Source organism: Ammospiza nelsoni, chromosome 27 (genome assembly GCF_027579445.1).
Source record: "Ammospiza nelsoni isolate bAmmNel1 chromosome 27, bAmmNel1.pri, whole genome shotgun sequence".
Lineage (NCBI taxonomy): Eukaryota > Metazoa > Chordata > Aves > Passeriformes > Passerellidae > Ammospiza > Ammospiza nelsoni.
The window spans coordinates 6,314,213-6,331,661 of NC_080659.1; the positions used below are offsets into that span (position 1 = coordinate 6,314,213).

Here is a 17,449-nt window from a genome sequence, read left to right on the forward strand (position 1 = left end):
AAAACTACATAAACATAAAATAAAACCGATATAAATAGAAAACACAAACGATGTAAATCTAAAATAAGACTATATAAACATAAAATAAAACCGATGTAAATAGAGAGTACAAACGATGTAAATCTAAAATAAGACTATATAAACATAAAATAAAACCGATGTAAATAGAGAGTACAAACGATGTAAATCTAAAATAAAACCGTACCAATACAGAACACAAATTATGCAAATCTGCCATCGCACAATGCCCGCGGTGTCTGCAGGAATTGCCGAGCACACTGGGCCCTTTCAGAGCGGCACAAAGGGACATTGAGGGGACACCGAGGGGACACCGAGGGGACACCACAGCCCGGCCGGGCGGCACAAAGGGACCTTTCAGGAAACCAGAACTGCCCAAACCCGGGGAAACTCCCGTGGGGAGGGGGCAGAAATCCTAAAAACCCAGCAGGGGTAGGGGAAATTCCCAGGGAGATTTATGCGGAAACAATTCCTAAAAATCCAGGTGGGATCTGGTTTGGATTGGGGGAAATTCCACGGGGAAGGGGCCATAAATCCTAAAAAATTAAAAAAAGTCATAAAACTCCTAAAAAATCCAGGTTGGACCCTGTAGGGATTGGGGAAATTCCCTTGGGGGTTTCTGCCACAATAATCCCTAAAAAATCCAGGTTGGATCTGGTCTGGATTGGGGAAATTCCCATGGGGATCTCTGCCACAATAATCCCTAAAAATCCAGGTTGGATCTGGTTTGGATTGGGGGAAATTCCATGGGGATCTCTGCCACAATAATCCCTAAAAATCCAGGTTGGATCTGGTTTGGATTGGGGAAATTCCCTTGGGGATCTCTGCCACAATAATCCCTAAAAATCCAGGTTGGATCTGGTTTGGATTGTGGAAATTCCATGGGGATCTCTGCCACAATAATCCCTAAAAATCCAGGTGGGATCTGGTTTGGATTGGGGGAAATTCCATGGGGATCTCTGCCACAATAATCCCTAAAAATCCAGGTGGGATCTGGTTTGGATTGGGGGAAATTCCATGGGGAAGGGGCCATAAATCCTAAAAAATTTTAAAAAGTCATAAAACTCCTAAAAAATCCAGGTTGGACCCTGTAGGGATTGGGGAAATTCCCTTGGGGATCTCTGCCACAATAATCCCTAAAAATCCAGGTTGGATCTGGCTGGGATTGGGGGAAATTCCCATGGGGAAGGGGCCATAATTCCAAAAAAAAAAAAAAAAAAAATCCTAAAATTCCTAAAAAATCCTAAAACAATCCAGGTTGGACCCTGCAGGGATTGGGGAAATTCCCATGGGGATCTCTGCCACAATAATTCCTAAAAAATCCAGGTTGGATCTGGCTGGGACTGGGAGAAATTCCCATGAGGATTTGTGCCAAAATAATCCCTAAAAATCTTGTTTGGATCTGGCAGGGATTGGGGAAAATTCTAAACCTCTGCCACAACAAATCCTAAAGAATCCAGGTTGGAGCCAGCAGGGGTTGGTGACAAGGACACTGCAGCAGGGACACCAGACTCAGCCTGAGCCTATTACAGGAAAATTATTTTTATTTACTTTTCTTTTTATTTTTATTATTTTCATTTCTTTATTATTTTGGGGTTTTCCCTCTCGCCAGGGGCTTTCATCCCAAAGGAATTGTCAGAAGGGCAGGAGGTGATGCAGAATTTGGGATGGATCCTGGAGATGTTGGAGTTTCCCCTTCCCACCCTCCCAGCAGGACCCAGAAGGGATTTTTTGGGTCCCAGAGAGGATTTTTTGTGTTCCAGGGGGATTTCTGGGTTCCAAAAGGGATTTTTTTGTGTTCCAAAAGGGATTTTTTAGGTCCCAAAGGGATGTTTTTGGGTCCCAAAGGGATTTTTTGGGTCCCAAAGGGATTTTTGGGGTCCCAAAGGGATTTTTGGGGTCCCAAAGGGATTTTTTGTGTTCCAAAAGGGATTTTTTGGGTCCCAGAGAGGATTTTTTGTGTTCCAGGGGGATTTTTTGGGTCCCAAAAGGGATTTTTTGGGTCCCAAAGGGGTTTTTTGGGTGCCAGGCTCAGGCACTGGGTGCATACTGCAGGGCCAGGCGGTCAAAGTCGTTCTCCTGCAACCACAGCCAAAAATAAATGGAATTGATTAATCATTAATTAATCATTGAATAATGATTACCAATCAATCCCCCTCCAATTTACATGGACTACCTCTCCTCTAGCTGAACCCACCACAACCAGCTCCCTAAAACTAAATTAATTCCAATTTATCTCATTCCAATTCACACTAAATTAACAGCAAATCCCATTTATCCCTTTTTTTGTCTTTTGCTGCTTTTCCCTTCCCCTCTCCCCAAATTCCCTCTCCCATTTCTTTCCTGTTTTGAGCCCAAATTTCCACCTGGATTAAAAATCTGCATCTCAGAGCTCTTCCTCCAGCCTTGGGATTCCCAAAAGGGAAAACTGAACGAGACTGAGCTGCCCTCTGGGATTTAATTCCCCTGGCTCCATCACAACGGGGGAAAATGCAATTTATTTGCTTTATTTCTGTTATTATTTCTATTTTCTGCCATCCCCTACCTTGGCCTGGTACTCCTGGATGAAGGGATGGTTTTTGTGAGCATCCTTCAGCTGGGACAGGTAACGATTGGTGACCTGGGGGGGACAAAAAAATTCAATTTTGGGATGGCAGAGTGGCACAAATCCCACCTCAATGTGGGGGTTTTAGACCTAAAATCCTGATTTTCTCACTGTCCCAGTTCAAACCATGCACACACTTGAAATAAAGAATAAAACACTTCAATAATCAACTTTCTATGGTGGCTCCAAGTTAAAAAATTAAAATTCAGGAAGAGCTGAACCTGGAACTCCAAATGTTTCTTCTATCCAGGTTTTTTCCTCAATAATGTGGAATTCTGGAGTTCTGGAGTGGTTTGGGTTGGAAGGGACATCAAGGACCATTAAATTCCGTGGGAAAAGCTAAATTCCCCAAAACCCCAAACAGTTCCCTGTGAGCTGCCCATCCCAAAATGGTCCTAAAATGATCCCATTTATTCCCAAAATTATTCCAGAATAATCCCATTTATCCCCAAAACAGTCCCGTTAATCCCCAAAATGAGCCCAAAATTACCCCATTTATTCCCCAAATGGCCCCATTTACCCCCAAAATGACCCCATTTATTTCCAAAATGAGCCCAAAATGACCCCATTTATCCCCAAAATGAGCCCATTTATCCCCAAAATGACCCCATTTATTTCCAAAATGAGCCCAAAATGAGCCCATTTATCCCCAAAATGACCCCATTTATCCCCAAAATGAGCCCATTTATTTCCAAAATGAGCCCAAAATGAGCCCATTTATCCCCAAAATGACCCCATTTATCCCCAAAATGAGCCCATTTATTTCCAAAATGAGCCCAAAATGAGCCCATTTCCCCCCAAAATGAGCCCATTTCCCCCAGGTCTCACCTCGGGGGCCTTGCCCAGGTGCTGCGACAGCACCACCAGGTTCAGCAGCGTCTCAGGGTGCCCACTGTCCTGCAAAAATGGGATTATCACAGCAAAAGGGGCTGGGGGATCCCTGACAGGGATGTGGGAACTCTGGGGTGGGATCCCCAGGGAAATCCCTGCCTGCCCCAGGGCTGGGACCCACCTGGCATCGTGCAGGTGGAATGGAATGGGTGGAAAAAGAAATTGAAATAAAATAAAATAAAATAACCAATAAAATAACCAACAAAATAACCAACAAAATACTAGAAATGTGAAATAAAACATAAAATAAAATACTAAAATAAAAATAATAAAAATAAATAACCAATAAAATTTAATAAAATACAATACAATAAACAAAATATAAAATAAAATACCATAAATGTGAAATAAAATAAAATACCGAAATGAAATAAAATAAAATAAACCAAACCACTCTGCAAGCCCAAGCACAGCGAGGTGGATCCATAAATTGCCACTGCTGTGGATTTGAGCAGGAAAACTCCTGGGACTTTGGGGCTGTCCCGTGTCCCTGTGGGGATTTGGGGCTGTCCCTTGTCCCTGTGGGGATTTGGGGCTGTACTTTGTCCATCAGGGAACTCTTTAGGGTGTCCCTCATCCATCTGAGAATTTGGGGTCTGCCTTGTCCATCTGGGGACTCTTTGTGCTGTCCCCTGTCCCCCTGGGGCTGTCCCCTGTGCATCAGGGATTTCTCTGGCTCTGTCCCCCGTCCCTGTGGCTCTGTCCCTGTCCCCAGGGGGACCCTGTGGGGCTGTCCCTGGCCCTGTGGCTCTGTCCCTGTGCATCAGGGATTTCTCTGGCTCTGTCCCCCGTCCCTGTGGCTCTGTCCCTGTGGGGCTGTCCCCGTGGCTCTGTCCCCGTCCCCGTGGCTCTGTCCCTGTGGCTCTGTCCCTGTCCCTGTGGGGCTGTCCCTGTGGCTCTGTCCCCATCCCTGTGGGGCTGTCCCTGTCCCTGTGGCTCTGTCCCCGTGGCTCTGTCCCTGTCCCTGTGGCTCTGTCCCTGTGGCTCTGTCCCTGTCCCCGTGGCTCTGTCCCCGTCCCTGTGGCTCTGTCCCCGTCCCTGTGGGGCTGTCCCTGTCCCTGTGGCTCTGTCCCCGTGGCTCTGTCCCCGTCCCTGTGGCTCTGTCCCTGTCCCTGTGGCTCTGTCCCTGTCCCCGTGGCTCTGTCCCCGTCCCCGTGGCTCTGTCCCCGTCCCCGTGGCTCTGTCCCCGTCCCCAGGACACCCCGTGGGTCCCTACCTTGTCCAGGGCCTCCTGGAGCAGCCCCTCGGCCTCGTCCCAGCGGCCCTGGGCCATGGCAGCGGCCGCCTGCCCGTTGAGCAGCAGCAGCGAGGGGCTGTACCTGTCTGCCAGCTCCTGGAAGGTGTAGAAGGCGTCCTGCAGCTTCTCCCCGCCCTGCGACGGGACAGACACGCAGACAGACGCACAGACGGGGTCACCCTGGGCCTGGGCAATCCTCATTTACAGCCACGGGGACGTCCCGGGGATGGGGAATCCTCATTTACAGCCACGGGGTCATGGGAATTCCTGATTTACATACGGGATCACTTCTGGGCTGGGAAATCTGTATTTACATCCTCAGGGTCATGGGAATTCCTGATTTACAGACGGGATCACTTCTGGGCTGGGAAATCTGTATTTACATCCTCAGGGTCACGGGACTTCCAGATCTCCATCCCTGGGGTCACTTCTGGGCTGGGAATTCCTGATTTACAGCCTCAGGGCCATGAGAATTCCCCATTTCCATCCCCAAGGTAATTTCTGGGCTGGGAACTCCTGATTTCCACGCCTGGGGTCACCCCCAAACTCGGTGGTTTTGCCTCATTCCCAAACCCCTTTGGGGACATTCTGTGTCCTGGAGCCTGGATGGGGCAGCAGAGCAGCTCCCTGGGGAACTGGGGCTGTTTTGGGGCTGTTCTGGGGATGTTCTGGGGATATTTTGGGTCCATCTGGCTCCCCCTGGGTACCCACCAGGGCCAGGTTGACCCAGGCTGTGGCCAGCTGGGTCAGGGTGGCATCCTCATCCTGCTCCTGCATCTTCTTCAGCTCCTTCCTGCAGGACAGGTGGGAATCACAAAGGAAAAGGGATCTCAGCACAAAATCGAACAAATTTGGGGTTTTCTCCTCAAGGTTTGTGGGGTTTATTGCACAAGGAGAGGCCTGGCTTGGCTCCTGGAAATGGGAAGGGAGAAGGGGAAAAGGGGAAAAGGGAAAAGGAGAATGAAAAAGGAGAAAGAGAAAGCCCAGTCCCACCTGGCCAGGTCGAGCCTGTCGAGCTTCAGCAGGATCTGGATCATCATGGCCAGGCTGCAGGGACAGAGCACAGGGGCTGAGGCAGCTGCAGCCACCCCAAACCCCACCTGGGATGGCCCCGAGGGTCCCTCCCGACCCAAGCTCTGAGCCTGTCACCCCATTTTGGGATGCCCTCACCATTCCAGGCTGTCCCCTGGTGCAGATCCCCGTTTTTGGGGTCCCCTCACCATTCCAGGCTGTCCCCCTGGTGCAGATCCCCGTTTTTGGGGTCCCCTCACCATTCCAGGCTGGCTTTGGGGAGGATCTGACCCCGTTTTTGGGGTCCCCTCACCATTCCAGGCTGGCTTTGGGGAGGCTGTCACCCCATATTTTAGCATGCCCTGACCATTCCAGGCTGTCCCCCCGGGTTTTTGGGGAGGGTGTGACCCCGTTTTGGGGTCCCCCCACCATTCCAGGCTGTCCCCCTGGTGCAGATCCCCATTTTTGGGGTTCCCTCACCATTCCAGGCTGGCTTTGGGGAGGATGTCACCCCATATTTTAGCATGCCCTGACCATTCCAGGCTGCCCCCCCGGGTTTTTGGGGTCCCCTCACCATTCCAGGCTGCCCCCCCGGGTTTTTGGGGTCCCCTCACCATTCCAGGCTGTCCCCCTGGTGCAGGGCCCTCAGGGCAGCGTCGGGGTCCTGCTGGTGGCAGTAGATGGACGCTGCCATCAGCAGGAAGGTGCTGTTGGCCACGTCCACGCTCTTGGCCATCTTCTTGTCCAGCTCTGCCACGACGGAGTCCCTGGGGGGCACAAGGGAAAATGGGGTGGGCATGGGGGAGAAAATGATGGGAGGGGAATGGGATAAAATGGGGAAGAAAATGGGAAAAAACGGGCGAGAAAACGGGGGAAAATTGGGAGAAAACAGGGAAGAATGAGGGGGAGAAAATAGGGGGGGGGGGGAAATGGGATAAAATGGGGAAGAAATGGGGCAAAATGGGGGGGGGAAAATGGGGAGAAAATGAGGGAGGAAATGGGAGGGGAAAAGGGGGAGGATGGCAGAAAATGGGGGAGAAAAAGAGAGAGGAAAAAGGGAGAAAATGGTGGTGGGAGGAATGGGATAAAATGGGGAAGAAATGGGGGAAAATGGGGGAAAAAGGGGCGAGAAAATGGGGAGTAAACGAGGGGGAAATGGGGGAGAAAATGGGAGGGAAAAAGGGGGAGGAAAAGGGAGAAAATGGTGGCGGGAGGAATGGGATAAAATGGGGAAGAAATGGGGGAAAATGGGGGAAAAAGGGGCGAGAAAATGGGGAGTAAACGAGGGGGAAATGGGGGAGAAAATGGGAGGGAAAAAGGGGGAGGAAAAGGGAGAAAATGGTGGTGGGAGGAATGGGATAAAATGAGGAGGAAAATGGGGGAGAAAGGGGGGGAAAAATGCGGGGGGAAGGGGAAAAAATGGGGGAAAAAAAGGGGATAAAAGAGGAGAAGCTGTGGCTGCTCCATCCTTGGCAGGGATCCCTGGACATGAAACCCCCCAAAACCCCCTGGGAGTGCAGGAACTGTGCCCATTCCAGCTTTGCTGCCACCCCACAGACCCCAGGAAGGGCCGGGACCCCCCAAAGCCCCCCAAAGCCCCCCGGCTCACCTCTGGCTCTGGCTGTCGCTGGCCAGGAACTGAGCAAACATCCTGACAGACTGCAGCTCGGGGCTGGGGCTGCCCTGCAGCTCGTCCAGAACCACCCCAAACTTCCTCTGAAACACAGGAACGGGGAACGGGGCCAGGGAAAAAGGGGACAGAAAGGGAAAAGAAGGGGGGGAAAGGAAAGAAAAGGAAAAAAAAGGGGGGGGAGGGAAAGGGGGAAAAAGAAAGGGAAAAAAAAGGGGGAAAAAGGGGAAAAAAAAGGAGGAAAAAACCAAGGAAACAAGCAAGGCAAAAAGAGAGAAAAAAAAAAAAAAAAGGAAAAGACAAGGAAAAGAACAAGGACAAAACAAAGAAAACAACAAGGAAAACAACAAGGAAAAGAAGGAAGGGCAGGGAGAGCAGGAAAAGAAGGAAAATCCAAAAAAGCAGGAGGGAAGGGAAAGAAGGGAGGTTGGGGTTTGAGCAGAACTCTCAAGGATCTGCAGAGACAGGGCCCAGGGAAGGGATTTGGGATGGGATCCCCGGGCCCAGGGAATGGATTTGGGAATCCCTCCCAGGCTCACCTGGGCGATGTAGGATCGGAACAGGAACACGTCCCGCTCGGCCTCCTGCTGGGGGCTGCTGGGCTGGAAGGGAAATGGGGAATCCTCAGGGCCGTGGGGACCCCAAAGCAGCCCCACACAAACCGGCCCCATAAAACCACCCCACACAAACGCCCTCAGAAAACCACCCCACACAAACAGCCCCACACAAACCAACCCCCCTCCCCCTCCCCAGCCCCGGGAGCCGCGGCGGGCCCGGACCTTGGCGCGCTGGGCCTCGTTGATGGCGGCCTGGAAGGCGCCGATGTAGAAGCTGTTGCGGAGGTCGAACAGCTCGTCCGCCTCCCCCGCCGGGGCCGCGCCCGTCCCGGCCGCCATCGCCGCAGACACGAACCCGGAAGCGCCCGTGCCGCGCGGGCTGCCGGGAGCCGCCGTCGCCATGGGAACCGCCAATAGCAACGCGAGGAGGGAAACGTCAGCAAAAAGCGACGTGTGGGCGGGGTCAGGGCGAGACGGCCAATGAGCGGAGTGCGCTGCGGTGACGCCATCGGGGCGGGGTTAGAGAGAGTCGACCAATGAACGACGAGCACGGCGCTGACGCATTGGGGCGGGGTTAGAGCGAGCCAGCCAATGAGCTGTGCGCGCGGCGGTGACGCCGTCAGGGCGGGGTTAGAGAGAGCCGGCCAATGAATGGTGAGAATGGCGCTGACGCCATCGGGGCGCGCGGCGCCGCGCGTGGGCGGGGTCAGAGCCAGCCGGCCAATGAGCGGCGCGCGCAGCGGTGACGCCATCAGAAGGCGCGGAAGCGGCGGAGCGCGGCATGGCGGAGTTCCGTGCGCTCGGGCTGGCGCCGTGGCTGGCGGAGCAGGCCCGGCAGGTGGGGCTGCTCCGGCCCACGCCCGTGCAGGCCGCCTGCATCCCGGCCGTGCTGCAGGGTGAGCGCGCGGGAGTGCGGGCCGGGAACGGGAACGGCCCCGGGACGGCCATGGGCGGGCTCCGGTCCTTCCCGGGAACGCCGCTCCCGGTCCCCGTCCCACCCCCGGGACCGGCCCCTCAGGGTCCCCATCCCTCCTTCGGGCTCGGCCGTTCTCCCCCTGTGCTCCTTTCCTCGGTCCCGGTCCGGCCGTTCCCCTCCCAGTTCTCGGTCCCGTTCCCCGGTCCCGTTCCCGTTGCCCTTTCTCCCTCCCGTTGCCGGTTCCCGTTTCCCGTTCTCCGTTCCCGCTGACTGCCCGTTTCCCCGCAGGCCGGGACTGCCTGGGCTGTGCGCAGACGGGCAGCGGGAAGACGGCGGCGTTCGTGCTGCCGGTGCTGCACGTGCTGGCGCAGGACCCGTACGGCATCTTCTGCCTCGTGCTCACCCCCACCCGGTACCGGCACCGCGGGGGCACCGGGGGCAGCTCTGGGGGGAGTCCTGGGGGAACCGAGGAGAACTTGGGGGGTCCCGGGGAACTGGGGGGGAGCCAGAGAGAGCCCCGGGCCGGGACTGGGGAGGGTCCCGGGGAGTTCTGGGGACCCCCCGGTGCCGCTGACCCGTTCTCCCCTCTCCGTGCAGGGAGCTGGCGTGCCAGATCGCCGAGCAGTTCCGGGTGCTGGGCAAACCCCTGGGGCTCAAGGACTGCGTGGTGGTGGGGGGGCTCGGTGAGTCTGGGGGGCTCAGTGGGTCTGGGGGGTCTGGGGGGCTCGGGGGGTCTGGGGGCTCAGTGGGTCTGGGGGCTCGGGGGGTCTGGGGGGTCCTGCTCCACTCCCAGTGCTCCCAGTGCTCCCAGCCCATTCCCATCGTTCCCAGTGTTCTCAGCATTCCCTGCCCCATTCCCTGTCTGTCTGTCTGTCCGTCCCAGACATGGTGCCCCAGCCCCATTCCCATTCCCTGTCTGTCTGTCTGTCCGTCCCAGACATGGTGCCCCAGCCCCATTCCCATTGTCTGTCTGTCTGTCCGTCCCACACATGGTGCCCCAGCCCCATTCCCATTCCCTGTCTGTCTGTCTGTCCGTCCCAGACATGGTGCCCCAGCCCCATTCCCATTCCCTGTCTGTCTGTCTGTCCGTCCCAGACATGGTGCCCCAGCCCCATTCCCATTCCCTGTCTGTCTGTCTGTCCGTCCCAGACATGGTGTCGCAGGCCCTGGCCCTGTCCCGCAGGCCCCATGTGGTCGTGGCCACCCCCGGGCGCCTGGCTGACCACCTGCGCAGCTCCAGCACCTTCAGCCTCAGCAAGCTGCGCTTCCTGGTGAGCCCCAAATCCACCTGGGGCTCCTGGGGGGTTCCTGGGAATCCTGAGGGGTTCCCTCCATCCTTGGGGGCGTTCCCGGGAATCCTGAGGGGTTCCCTGAGGGGTTCCCTCCATCCTTGGGGGCATTCCTGGGTATCCTGAGGGGTTTCCTGGGTGGGTTCCTGGGAATCCTGAGGGGTTCCCTCCATCCTTGGGGGCATTCCCAGGAATCCTGAGGGGTTCCCTTCATCCTTGGGGGCATTCCTGGGTATCCTGAGGGGTTCCCTCCATCCTTGGGGGCGTTCCCGGGAATCCTGAGGGGTTCCCTGGGTGGGTTCCTGGGAATCCTGAGGGGTCCCTCCATCCCTGGGCCCATTTCCTGGATTCCCTGGTGGCTCCCGGGGTTTCCCCGGTGGCTCCCTGGCGTTCCCACCCTCTGGGGGTGCCGTGCCCAGGTTCTGGACGAGGCTGACCGCCTGCTGGAGCAGGGCAGTGCCGATTTCAGCGCGGACCTGGAGCTGATCCTGGGCGCGGTGCCCGCGCGCCGCCAGACGCTGCTGTTCAGCGCCACCCTGACGGGCACCCTGTGCCAGCTGCGGGGCCTGGCTGCCAACAGCCCCTTCTTCTGGGAGGCCTCGGCCCCGTGAGTGCCCGGGCTCCCCCTGTTTGCCCGGGGTTCGGCTCCTTCTGCTGCCTTTTGCTGTGCTGGCCCCGCTGAGGCGCTGCCGGGGATTTGGGGGTGTTGGGAGAAGGGCGTGGAGGGGCTGGAGAATTCCTGAGAGTTGGGAATTCCTGAGGTGAGGGGGCTGGGAAAGAGCTGAACGATCTCTGGGAACGGGCTGGAGAATTCTTGAGAGAGATGAGAAAGGCGTTGGAGAGTTGGGAATTCCTGAAGGGGCTGGGAAAGGGCTGGAAATTTTCTGGGAAGGGGCTGGAGAATTCCTGAGGAGCTGGGAAGGGGCCCAGCCTGGAGCAGAGCAGGATCAGGTCAGGGGGACATTCCCGATGCCCACAGGTCCCCAGAAGGAGGGGACACCAGCAGGGTGCCAGGGACACCAGGACAGGAGGGAGCAGCCCCAGGTGGGACCTCAGCAGGAATTTCCTCATGGGAAGGGCAGTCCAGGGCAGGGCTGGGGGTGCTGTGGGTGATCCTGGGGGGCTTTTCCAGCCTCATTTCCCTGTCCCTGTCCCTGCAGGGTGAGGACAGTGGAGGGGCTGGAGCAGAGGTACCTGCTGGTGCCCGAGGCGCTCAAGGACGCCTACCTGGTGCACCTGGTGCAGAGCTTCCAGGACCAGCACGAGGACTGGGCCATCATCATCTTCACCAAGACCTGCAAGTGAGAGCCTGCTCCTTTTCCTGTTCCCTTTTCCTGCTCCTTTTCTTGCTCCTTTTCCTCCCCGTTTTCCTGCTCCCTTTTCTGTTTTCTGTTCCTTTTCCTGCTCTTTTCCTCCCCCTTTTCCTGCTCCCTTTTCCCTTTCCTGTTCCTTTTCCTGCTCCTTTCCTTCCTCCTTTTCCTTCCTCCTTTACCTGCTCCCTTTCCCTGCTCCTTTCCTTCCTCCTTTTCCTTCTTCCTTCCTCCTCATTTCCTCCTCCCTTTGCCTCCTCGTTTTCTCCTCCCTGTCCCAGTTTTCCCACCTCTGGAATTGTCCCAGGCTATGCTGGAGCACCCCAGGGTTGTTGGAGATATCATAAAAGAGGGGAAAAAATGAGGATTTTGGGAATTGCACATGGAAACGTGAAGTTTCTGTCCCATTTTCCCACCCCAGGAGTGTCCCAGGCCCTGCCTGTCCCAGCCCTGTCCTGCTCCATGCCCTGGTGCCTCCTGAGCATTCTCCTGACGTTCCCTCCCCTGCAGGGACTGCCAGGTGCTGAACATGATGCTGAGGAAGTTCAGCTTCCCCTCCGTGGCCCTGCACTCCATGATGAAGCAGGTGAGGGCAGCAGGGCCCTGCCAGGGGCTGCTCCCACCAGGGATCTCCTCCCAGCCCTCACCTGGAATGTTCCCCTCACAGAAACAGAGATTTGCAGCTCTGGCCAAGTTCAAGTCCAGCATCTTCAAGATCCTCATTGCCACAGACGTGGCTGCCAGGTAAAGCCAGAGCTCTCCCCGCCCTGGGTTTGTTCACTCAGGCTGGGTTTAGCAGGATCAGAGCCTGGAATGCCCCGGATTTTGTGGGAGAGACTCTCCCACCTGGGTTTGTCCACCAGAACCAGTCTGGGCTGAGTTTAGCCAGAGCAGACCCTCAAATACCCCAGATTTGTGTGGGACAGGCTCTTCCCAGCCTGTCTGGGCTGAGCTTTGGGGCCTGGGGGGCCTGAGGCTCTGCCCAGGGAGGGTTGGGGGGTCCTGAGGGGCTCCTGGGGCTGCCAGGGAGCAGCTCCAAGGGAAGAGGGAATTGCTGAGCTCTGAGAGAAGAATTAGGGGATTGTTGAACCCTGAAGAAGGAATTAGGGAATTGTTATGAGGAAGGAATTTCTCCTCCAACCAGCCAACAAAGGCTTTATCCACGGGATTCTGGGGCTTTTGGAGAAGGCAGGAATTGAGCAGATCCCTGCCGCAGTGGCAGTGTCCCTGCCCAAGGCAAGGCAAGCACTAAATGTGTGTTAACGTCCCTCCCACCCCAAACACTGTGCCGTTTGACAATCCTGTGCTATTTAAGCTGTTTTCCTCACCTGGCTGCGTTTTCCCCCCTGGATTGCAGAGGTTTGGACATCCCAGCAGTGCAGGTTGTCATCAACCACAACACCCCAGGGCTGCCCAAGATCTACATCCACCGCGTGGGACGCACGGCGCGGGCAGGTCGGGGGCTCACCTTGGGGGGACAGACCCCAGGGAGGGGGCACGGGGGCACCCCCACGGCGCCCTCAGCACCGTGTGCATTCCTGGAGGGGAGGGGAAGCATCGGGAGAATGCTCAGGACGCGCCAAGGAATGGAGCAGGGCAGGGCTGGGACAGGCAGGCGCTGCCCAGGGTGCTCCAGCACGGCCTGGGACAGGTGCAGGGACACCTCCCATTTCTGCCTTTAATTCCCAAAATCCTCATTTTCCCCTCCTTTAAGACACCTCCCACTATCCCAGAGGGCTCCGGAATAACCTGGGACAATTCCTGGGGTGGGAAAAGTGGCAGAACTCCAGGGACACCTCTCATTTCTGTCTTTAATTCCCAAAATCCTCATTTCCCCTTCATTTATGACACCTCCAACAATCCTGAGGTGCTCCAGCATGGCCTGGGACAATTCCAGGGATGGGACAGGCAGGGACACCTTCCATTTTTTGCGTGTAATTCCCAAAATCCTCGTTTTCCCCCTCCTTTAAGACACCACCGTGGTCCTGCCCTGGGTGTGTGAGGGTGGATCACAGCTCCCTGCTGGTTCTGACGGGATCATTAATGGGATTTTCAGGGCCAGCAGAGCTCTCCCATTGTGGCTCCTGGGCATGGAGGGGTTGGGAGTGCCCTGGGTCCATTCCCCTGTGCCTGCCAGGATTGTCCCATCCCTGTTTTTAACCCTTTCAGGGAGGAAGGGCATGGCCATCACCCTGGTGACACAGTACGACATCCACCTGGTGCACGCCATTGAGGAGGAGATCAGTGAGTGGGGCTGGGCCCTCCTTCCCCTTTCCCCTTCCCAGAACTGCTCCATCCCTGATTTGGGGTCCCTGGCTGGCTCAGGCAGGACCCTGCTCGTGTCCCTGCTGCTTTTGGTGGAGCAGAAATTGTGTGGAGCTGTTCTTGGTGAAAGCAGCTGCTTCCTCAAAAACAGGGTTCACATTCCCTGTGTTCCCATCTTCACATTCCCCATTCCACTCCTCAGGTTCACATTCCCTGCTCTGCTCTTAAGGATGTGGAGCCATTCCATTCCTAGTCCTTATTCCAATCTTCAGATTCCCTATTCCAATCTTCAGGTTCACATTCCCTGTTCCATGTGTCAGGGTCCCCACTCCCCTCCTCAGCACCCCATTCCCCATATTTATATTTTTTTGGGAAGCAGCTCCTGGAGCCCCAGTGCTGCAGGAGCTGCAGAGGGGAGCCCTGAATGCAGCAATCCCACCTTGAACCACAGAAAACCCCACCTTGAACCACAGAAAACCCCACTGGTACCCCCGGGCTGTGCTGGGTGTCCCCTGACGGTTTGGGGTTTGTCACCCTCATGTCCCCAGAGCTGCAGCTGCCCGAGTTCTCTATGGGCTTTGTCCCTTTGGGCTTTGTCACCTGTGGGCTTTGTCCCTTTGGGGTTTGTCCCCTCATGTCCCCAGAGCTGCAGCTGCCCGAGTTCTCTATGGGCTTTGTCACCTGTGGGGTTTGTCACCTGTGGGCTTTGTCCCTTTGGGCTTTGTCACCTGTGGGCTTTGTCCCCTCATGTCCCCAGAGCTGCAGCTGCCCGAGTTCTCGGTGGAGGAGCAGCTGGTGCTGGACATCCTGACCCAAGTGAACGTCACCAGGAGGGAGTGTGAGATCGTGAGTGGCCCTGGGGGAGCTGGATTTGGGTCTCTCCCCCTGTGGTTTTTGGGTTTTTCCTGCTCAGGGGTTTTTGCTGCTCAGGGCTGAGGTTTGTGGCTCTGCTGCTCTTCCCTTTGCCAGGAGCTGGAGGGGATGGATTTTGATGAGAAGAAGGAAATCAATAAGAGGAAACAGATGATCCTGGAGGGGAAGGTGAGAGCTGCTGCTCGATGAGCTGGTGAAATGTGGGAAAGGGAAGGGGAAGGACAGTCCCTCCTCCTTTTCCCTTCCTTTTGCCTTCCCTTCCCTTCCGGGCCTGTCCCCATCCTGTCCCCAGTGTCCTGGCTGTGTCCCCAACATCTCTGGGCCTGTCATCATCCTGTCCCCAGTGTCCTGTCCCCAGTGTCCTGTCCCCAATGTCCTGAGCCTGTCCCCAATGTCCCAATCGCCAGTGTCCCGGGTGTGCCCCCAATCCCGGTGTCCCCAGTGTCCCGGTGTCTGTCCCTCAGGACCCAGAGCCGGAGGCGCGGCGCAGGGCGAAGCTGTCCCCAGTGTTCCCTGTCCCCAATGTCCTCAATGTCCCTGGTGTCCCCAATGTCCTCAATGTCCCTGGTGTCCCTGTTCCTCAGGACCCGGAGCAGGAGGCCCACAGGAAGGTGGAGCTGTCCCCAATGTCCCCAGTGTCCCCAGTGGTGTCCCCAATGTCCCCAGGACCCGGAGCAGGAGGCCCGCAGGAAGGCAGAGCTGTCCCCGGTGTCCCCAATGGTGTCCCTGGTGTCCCCAATGTCCCCAGTGGTGTCCCCAATGTCCCCAGGACCCGGAGCAGGAGGCCCGCAGGAGGGCGGAGCAGGAGGTCCCCAATGTCCCCAATGGTGTCCCCAATGTCCCCAGGACCCGGAGCAGGAGGCCCACAGGAAGGTGGAGCTGTCCCCAATGTCCCCAATGTCCCCAATGGTGTCCCCAATGTCCCCAGGACCCGGAGCAGGAGGCCCGCAGGAAGGCAGAGCTGTCACGGATCCGCAGCAGGAACAGGGAGTGCCGGCAGAAGCTGCAGCAGAGCCTGCACAGGAGGAGGCAGCTGCAGCTCCGCAAGAAACTGCACAAGAGCGCGGAGAGGAGGAGGAGGAAGATGGAGAAGGAGAAGGAGAAGGAGAAGGAGGAAAAGGAGGAGCAGTGACGCGGCTGGGCCCGGCCCAGAGTGCCCTGGAATTGCTGCAGCTTTGGGAAAATTGGGACTGAACTCTTGAATGTGGGAAAAAAACAATGCTGGGGAGGAGGGAAGAATCCCAGAACCATTGGGATTGGGATTGGGATTGGGATTGGGTTGGGAGGAGCTCAGGGCTCATCCAGTCCCAGCCTGGCCTTGGACATCCCAGGGATCCAGGGCAGCCTCAGCTCCTCTGGGAATTCCAGCCCAAATCCCACCCAGATTCCCATTTCCAGTTTAAATCCATTCCCTGTCCCTGGAATTCCCACCCCAGATCCATTCCCTGTGCCCTGGAATTCCATCTCAAATCCCAGATCCCTTCCCTGGCTCCTGGAATTCCATCTCAAATCCCAGATCCATTCCCTGGCTCCTGGAATTCCCAAATCCCAGATCCATTCCCTGTGCCCCTCATCCCAAACCCTCTCCAGCTCCTTTGGAGCCCCTTCCCCCTCTGGAAGCAGCTCCAAGTTTTCCTTGGATCCCCCCTCTGTGCTCAGGGGGAATCTCCAAGAGCATTTCCCCGCTCATCCCACTCTCCTGTGTGATTAATTCATCCCGTTATTAACGCTCTGGCTGCCTTGTGAATAATTAAAATGCTCATTTGTGAGGCCTCAGCCAGGAGGGCGCTGGGATGGAGCTGCTGCCAGACACGAAAATAATGCACAGAATTCTGCTGCCAGACACAAAATGCACAAAAATGCACCAAGTGCTGCTGCCAGACACAAAACTGCAGCTTTGTCACCTCTGCAGCACAAGATTTTCCACTTTAGCACAAAAAAAAGGAATTAATCAGGGCTGCAGAGGGAGGTGTTGGTGCCCCTGCTCTGAAACACAACCAAAAAATAAATAAAATCCCCTGGAAATGGCTGGAATCGGAACCAAAATCCTGTGGAATTGGGGCTCTGGAGCAGCCCAGGGAAGTTGAGGGAATTGCTGGTGATAAATGGGATTTTATCAGTGAGGAAGGAGAGAACCCAGAGCCATCCATCACAGCCTGGACAAAGCTTTTGTTATTCCCAATGCTGAGCACGGCCCTGAGCTGCTCCACAAGGATTTCCAGAAGGTTCTGGCAAGGATCAGAGTGGCTCCAGCCCAGCGAGGGACCCTGGGCTGGCACTGCCTCAGGGACAGCCCCAAACCTGCTGGGAAAATGGGGTTTTTTTGTGCTTTTTTGTGTCAATTTTGTGCATTTTTTTGTGTCAGTTTTGTGTGGTTTTGTGTCAATTTGCAATGGAATCAGCAAATGCTGATTGGATCTGCTGTGTCCAAAACAGACACAAAGAAAGGTTTTGGAACTTTCTGACCAAAAAACCAAATATAAAGCATTGAAATAAAAGAGATAGAGTTGAGTAAAGAGATGAGGCAGCAAGAGGAATGATGCTTAAAATAAAATAGGGAAGTTGTGGTAAAGCAGAGCCAGGGCCTCCCTCAGGCCTTGCTCAGTTCCAGAGGCTGGGAAACATCTGGGGTAGTCCCAAATTTCTGAGATCAATCCCAAATTTCTGGGACAACTCCCAAATTTCTAAGATCAATCCCAAATTTCTGGGACAACTCCCAAATTTCTGAGGTCAATCCCAAATTTCTGAGATCAATCCCAAATTTCTGGGACAACTCCCAAATTTCTGGGTAACTGCCAGATTTCTGGGTTAACCCTGAAACTTCTCAGATTAATCCCAATTTTCTGG

The 17,449-nt window shown here is 55.6% G+C and overlaps 2 protein-coding genes across 5 annotated transcripts; one reads left to right on the forward strand and one right to left on the reverse strand.

Annotated features, from left to right (window-relative positions):
* Positions 1 to 1,544: 1,544 nt before the first annotated feature.
* COPE (COPI coat complex subunit epsilon) lies at positions 1,545 to 8,316 on the reverse strand. Of its 4 annotated transcripts, none has more exons than XM_059489612.1 (10): positions 8,172 to 8,316; positions 7,932 to 7,994; positions 7,372 to 7,478; positions 6,377 to 6,529; positions 5,745 to 5,798; positions 5,463 to 5,544; positions 4,731 to 4,847; positions 3,452 to 3,520; positions 2,564 to 2,638; positions 1,545 to 2,097 (listed from the first exon to the last, which is right to left on the reverse strand). In XM_059489612.1, the coding sequence occupies exons 1-10, from the start codon at positions 8,286 to 8,288 to the stop codon at positions 2,050 to 2,052; spliced, it is 885 nt and encodes a 294-aa protein (XP_059345595.1). In that variant the 5' UTR covers positions 8,289 to 8,316; the 3' UTR covers positions 1,545 to 2,049. The 4 variants fall into 4 exon arrangements, with proteins under 4 accessions (XP_059345595.1, XP_059345594.1, XP_059345596.1 ...); XM_059489611.1 differs by having other exon boundaries at positions 4,731 to 4,886; XM_059489613.1 differs by lacking the exon at positions 5,745 to 5,798 and having other exon boundaries at positions 4,731 to 4,886.
* A 414-nt stretch (positions 8,317 to 8,730) lies between these two features.
* Positions 8,731 to 17,118, forward strand: DDX49 (DEAD-box helicase 49). Its single transcript, XM_059489602.1, has 13 exons — positions 8,731 to 9,067; positions 9,154 to 9,277; positions 9,463 to 9,548; positions 10,015 to 10,136; positions 10,574 to 10,761; positions 11,315 to 11,455; positions 11,975 to 12,050; positions 12,132 to 12,208; positions 12,822 to 12,919; positions 13,634 to 13,708; positions 14,487 to 14,575; positions 14,699 to 14,770; positions 15,531 to 17,118. The coding sequence occupies exons 1-13, from the start codon at positions 8,731 to 8,733 to the stop codon at positions 15,732 to 15,734; spliced, it is 1,689 nt and encodes a 562-aa protein (XP_059345585.1). The 3' UTR covers positions 15,735 to 17,118.
* Positions 17,119 to 17,449: the final 331 nt, after the last annotated feature.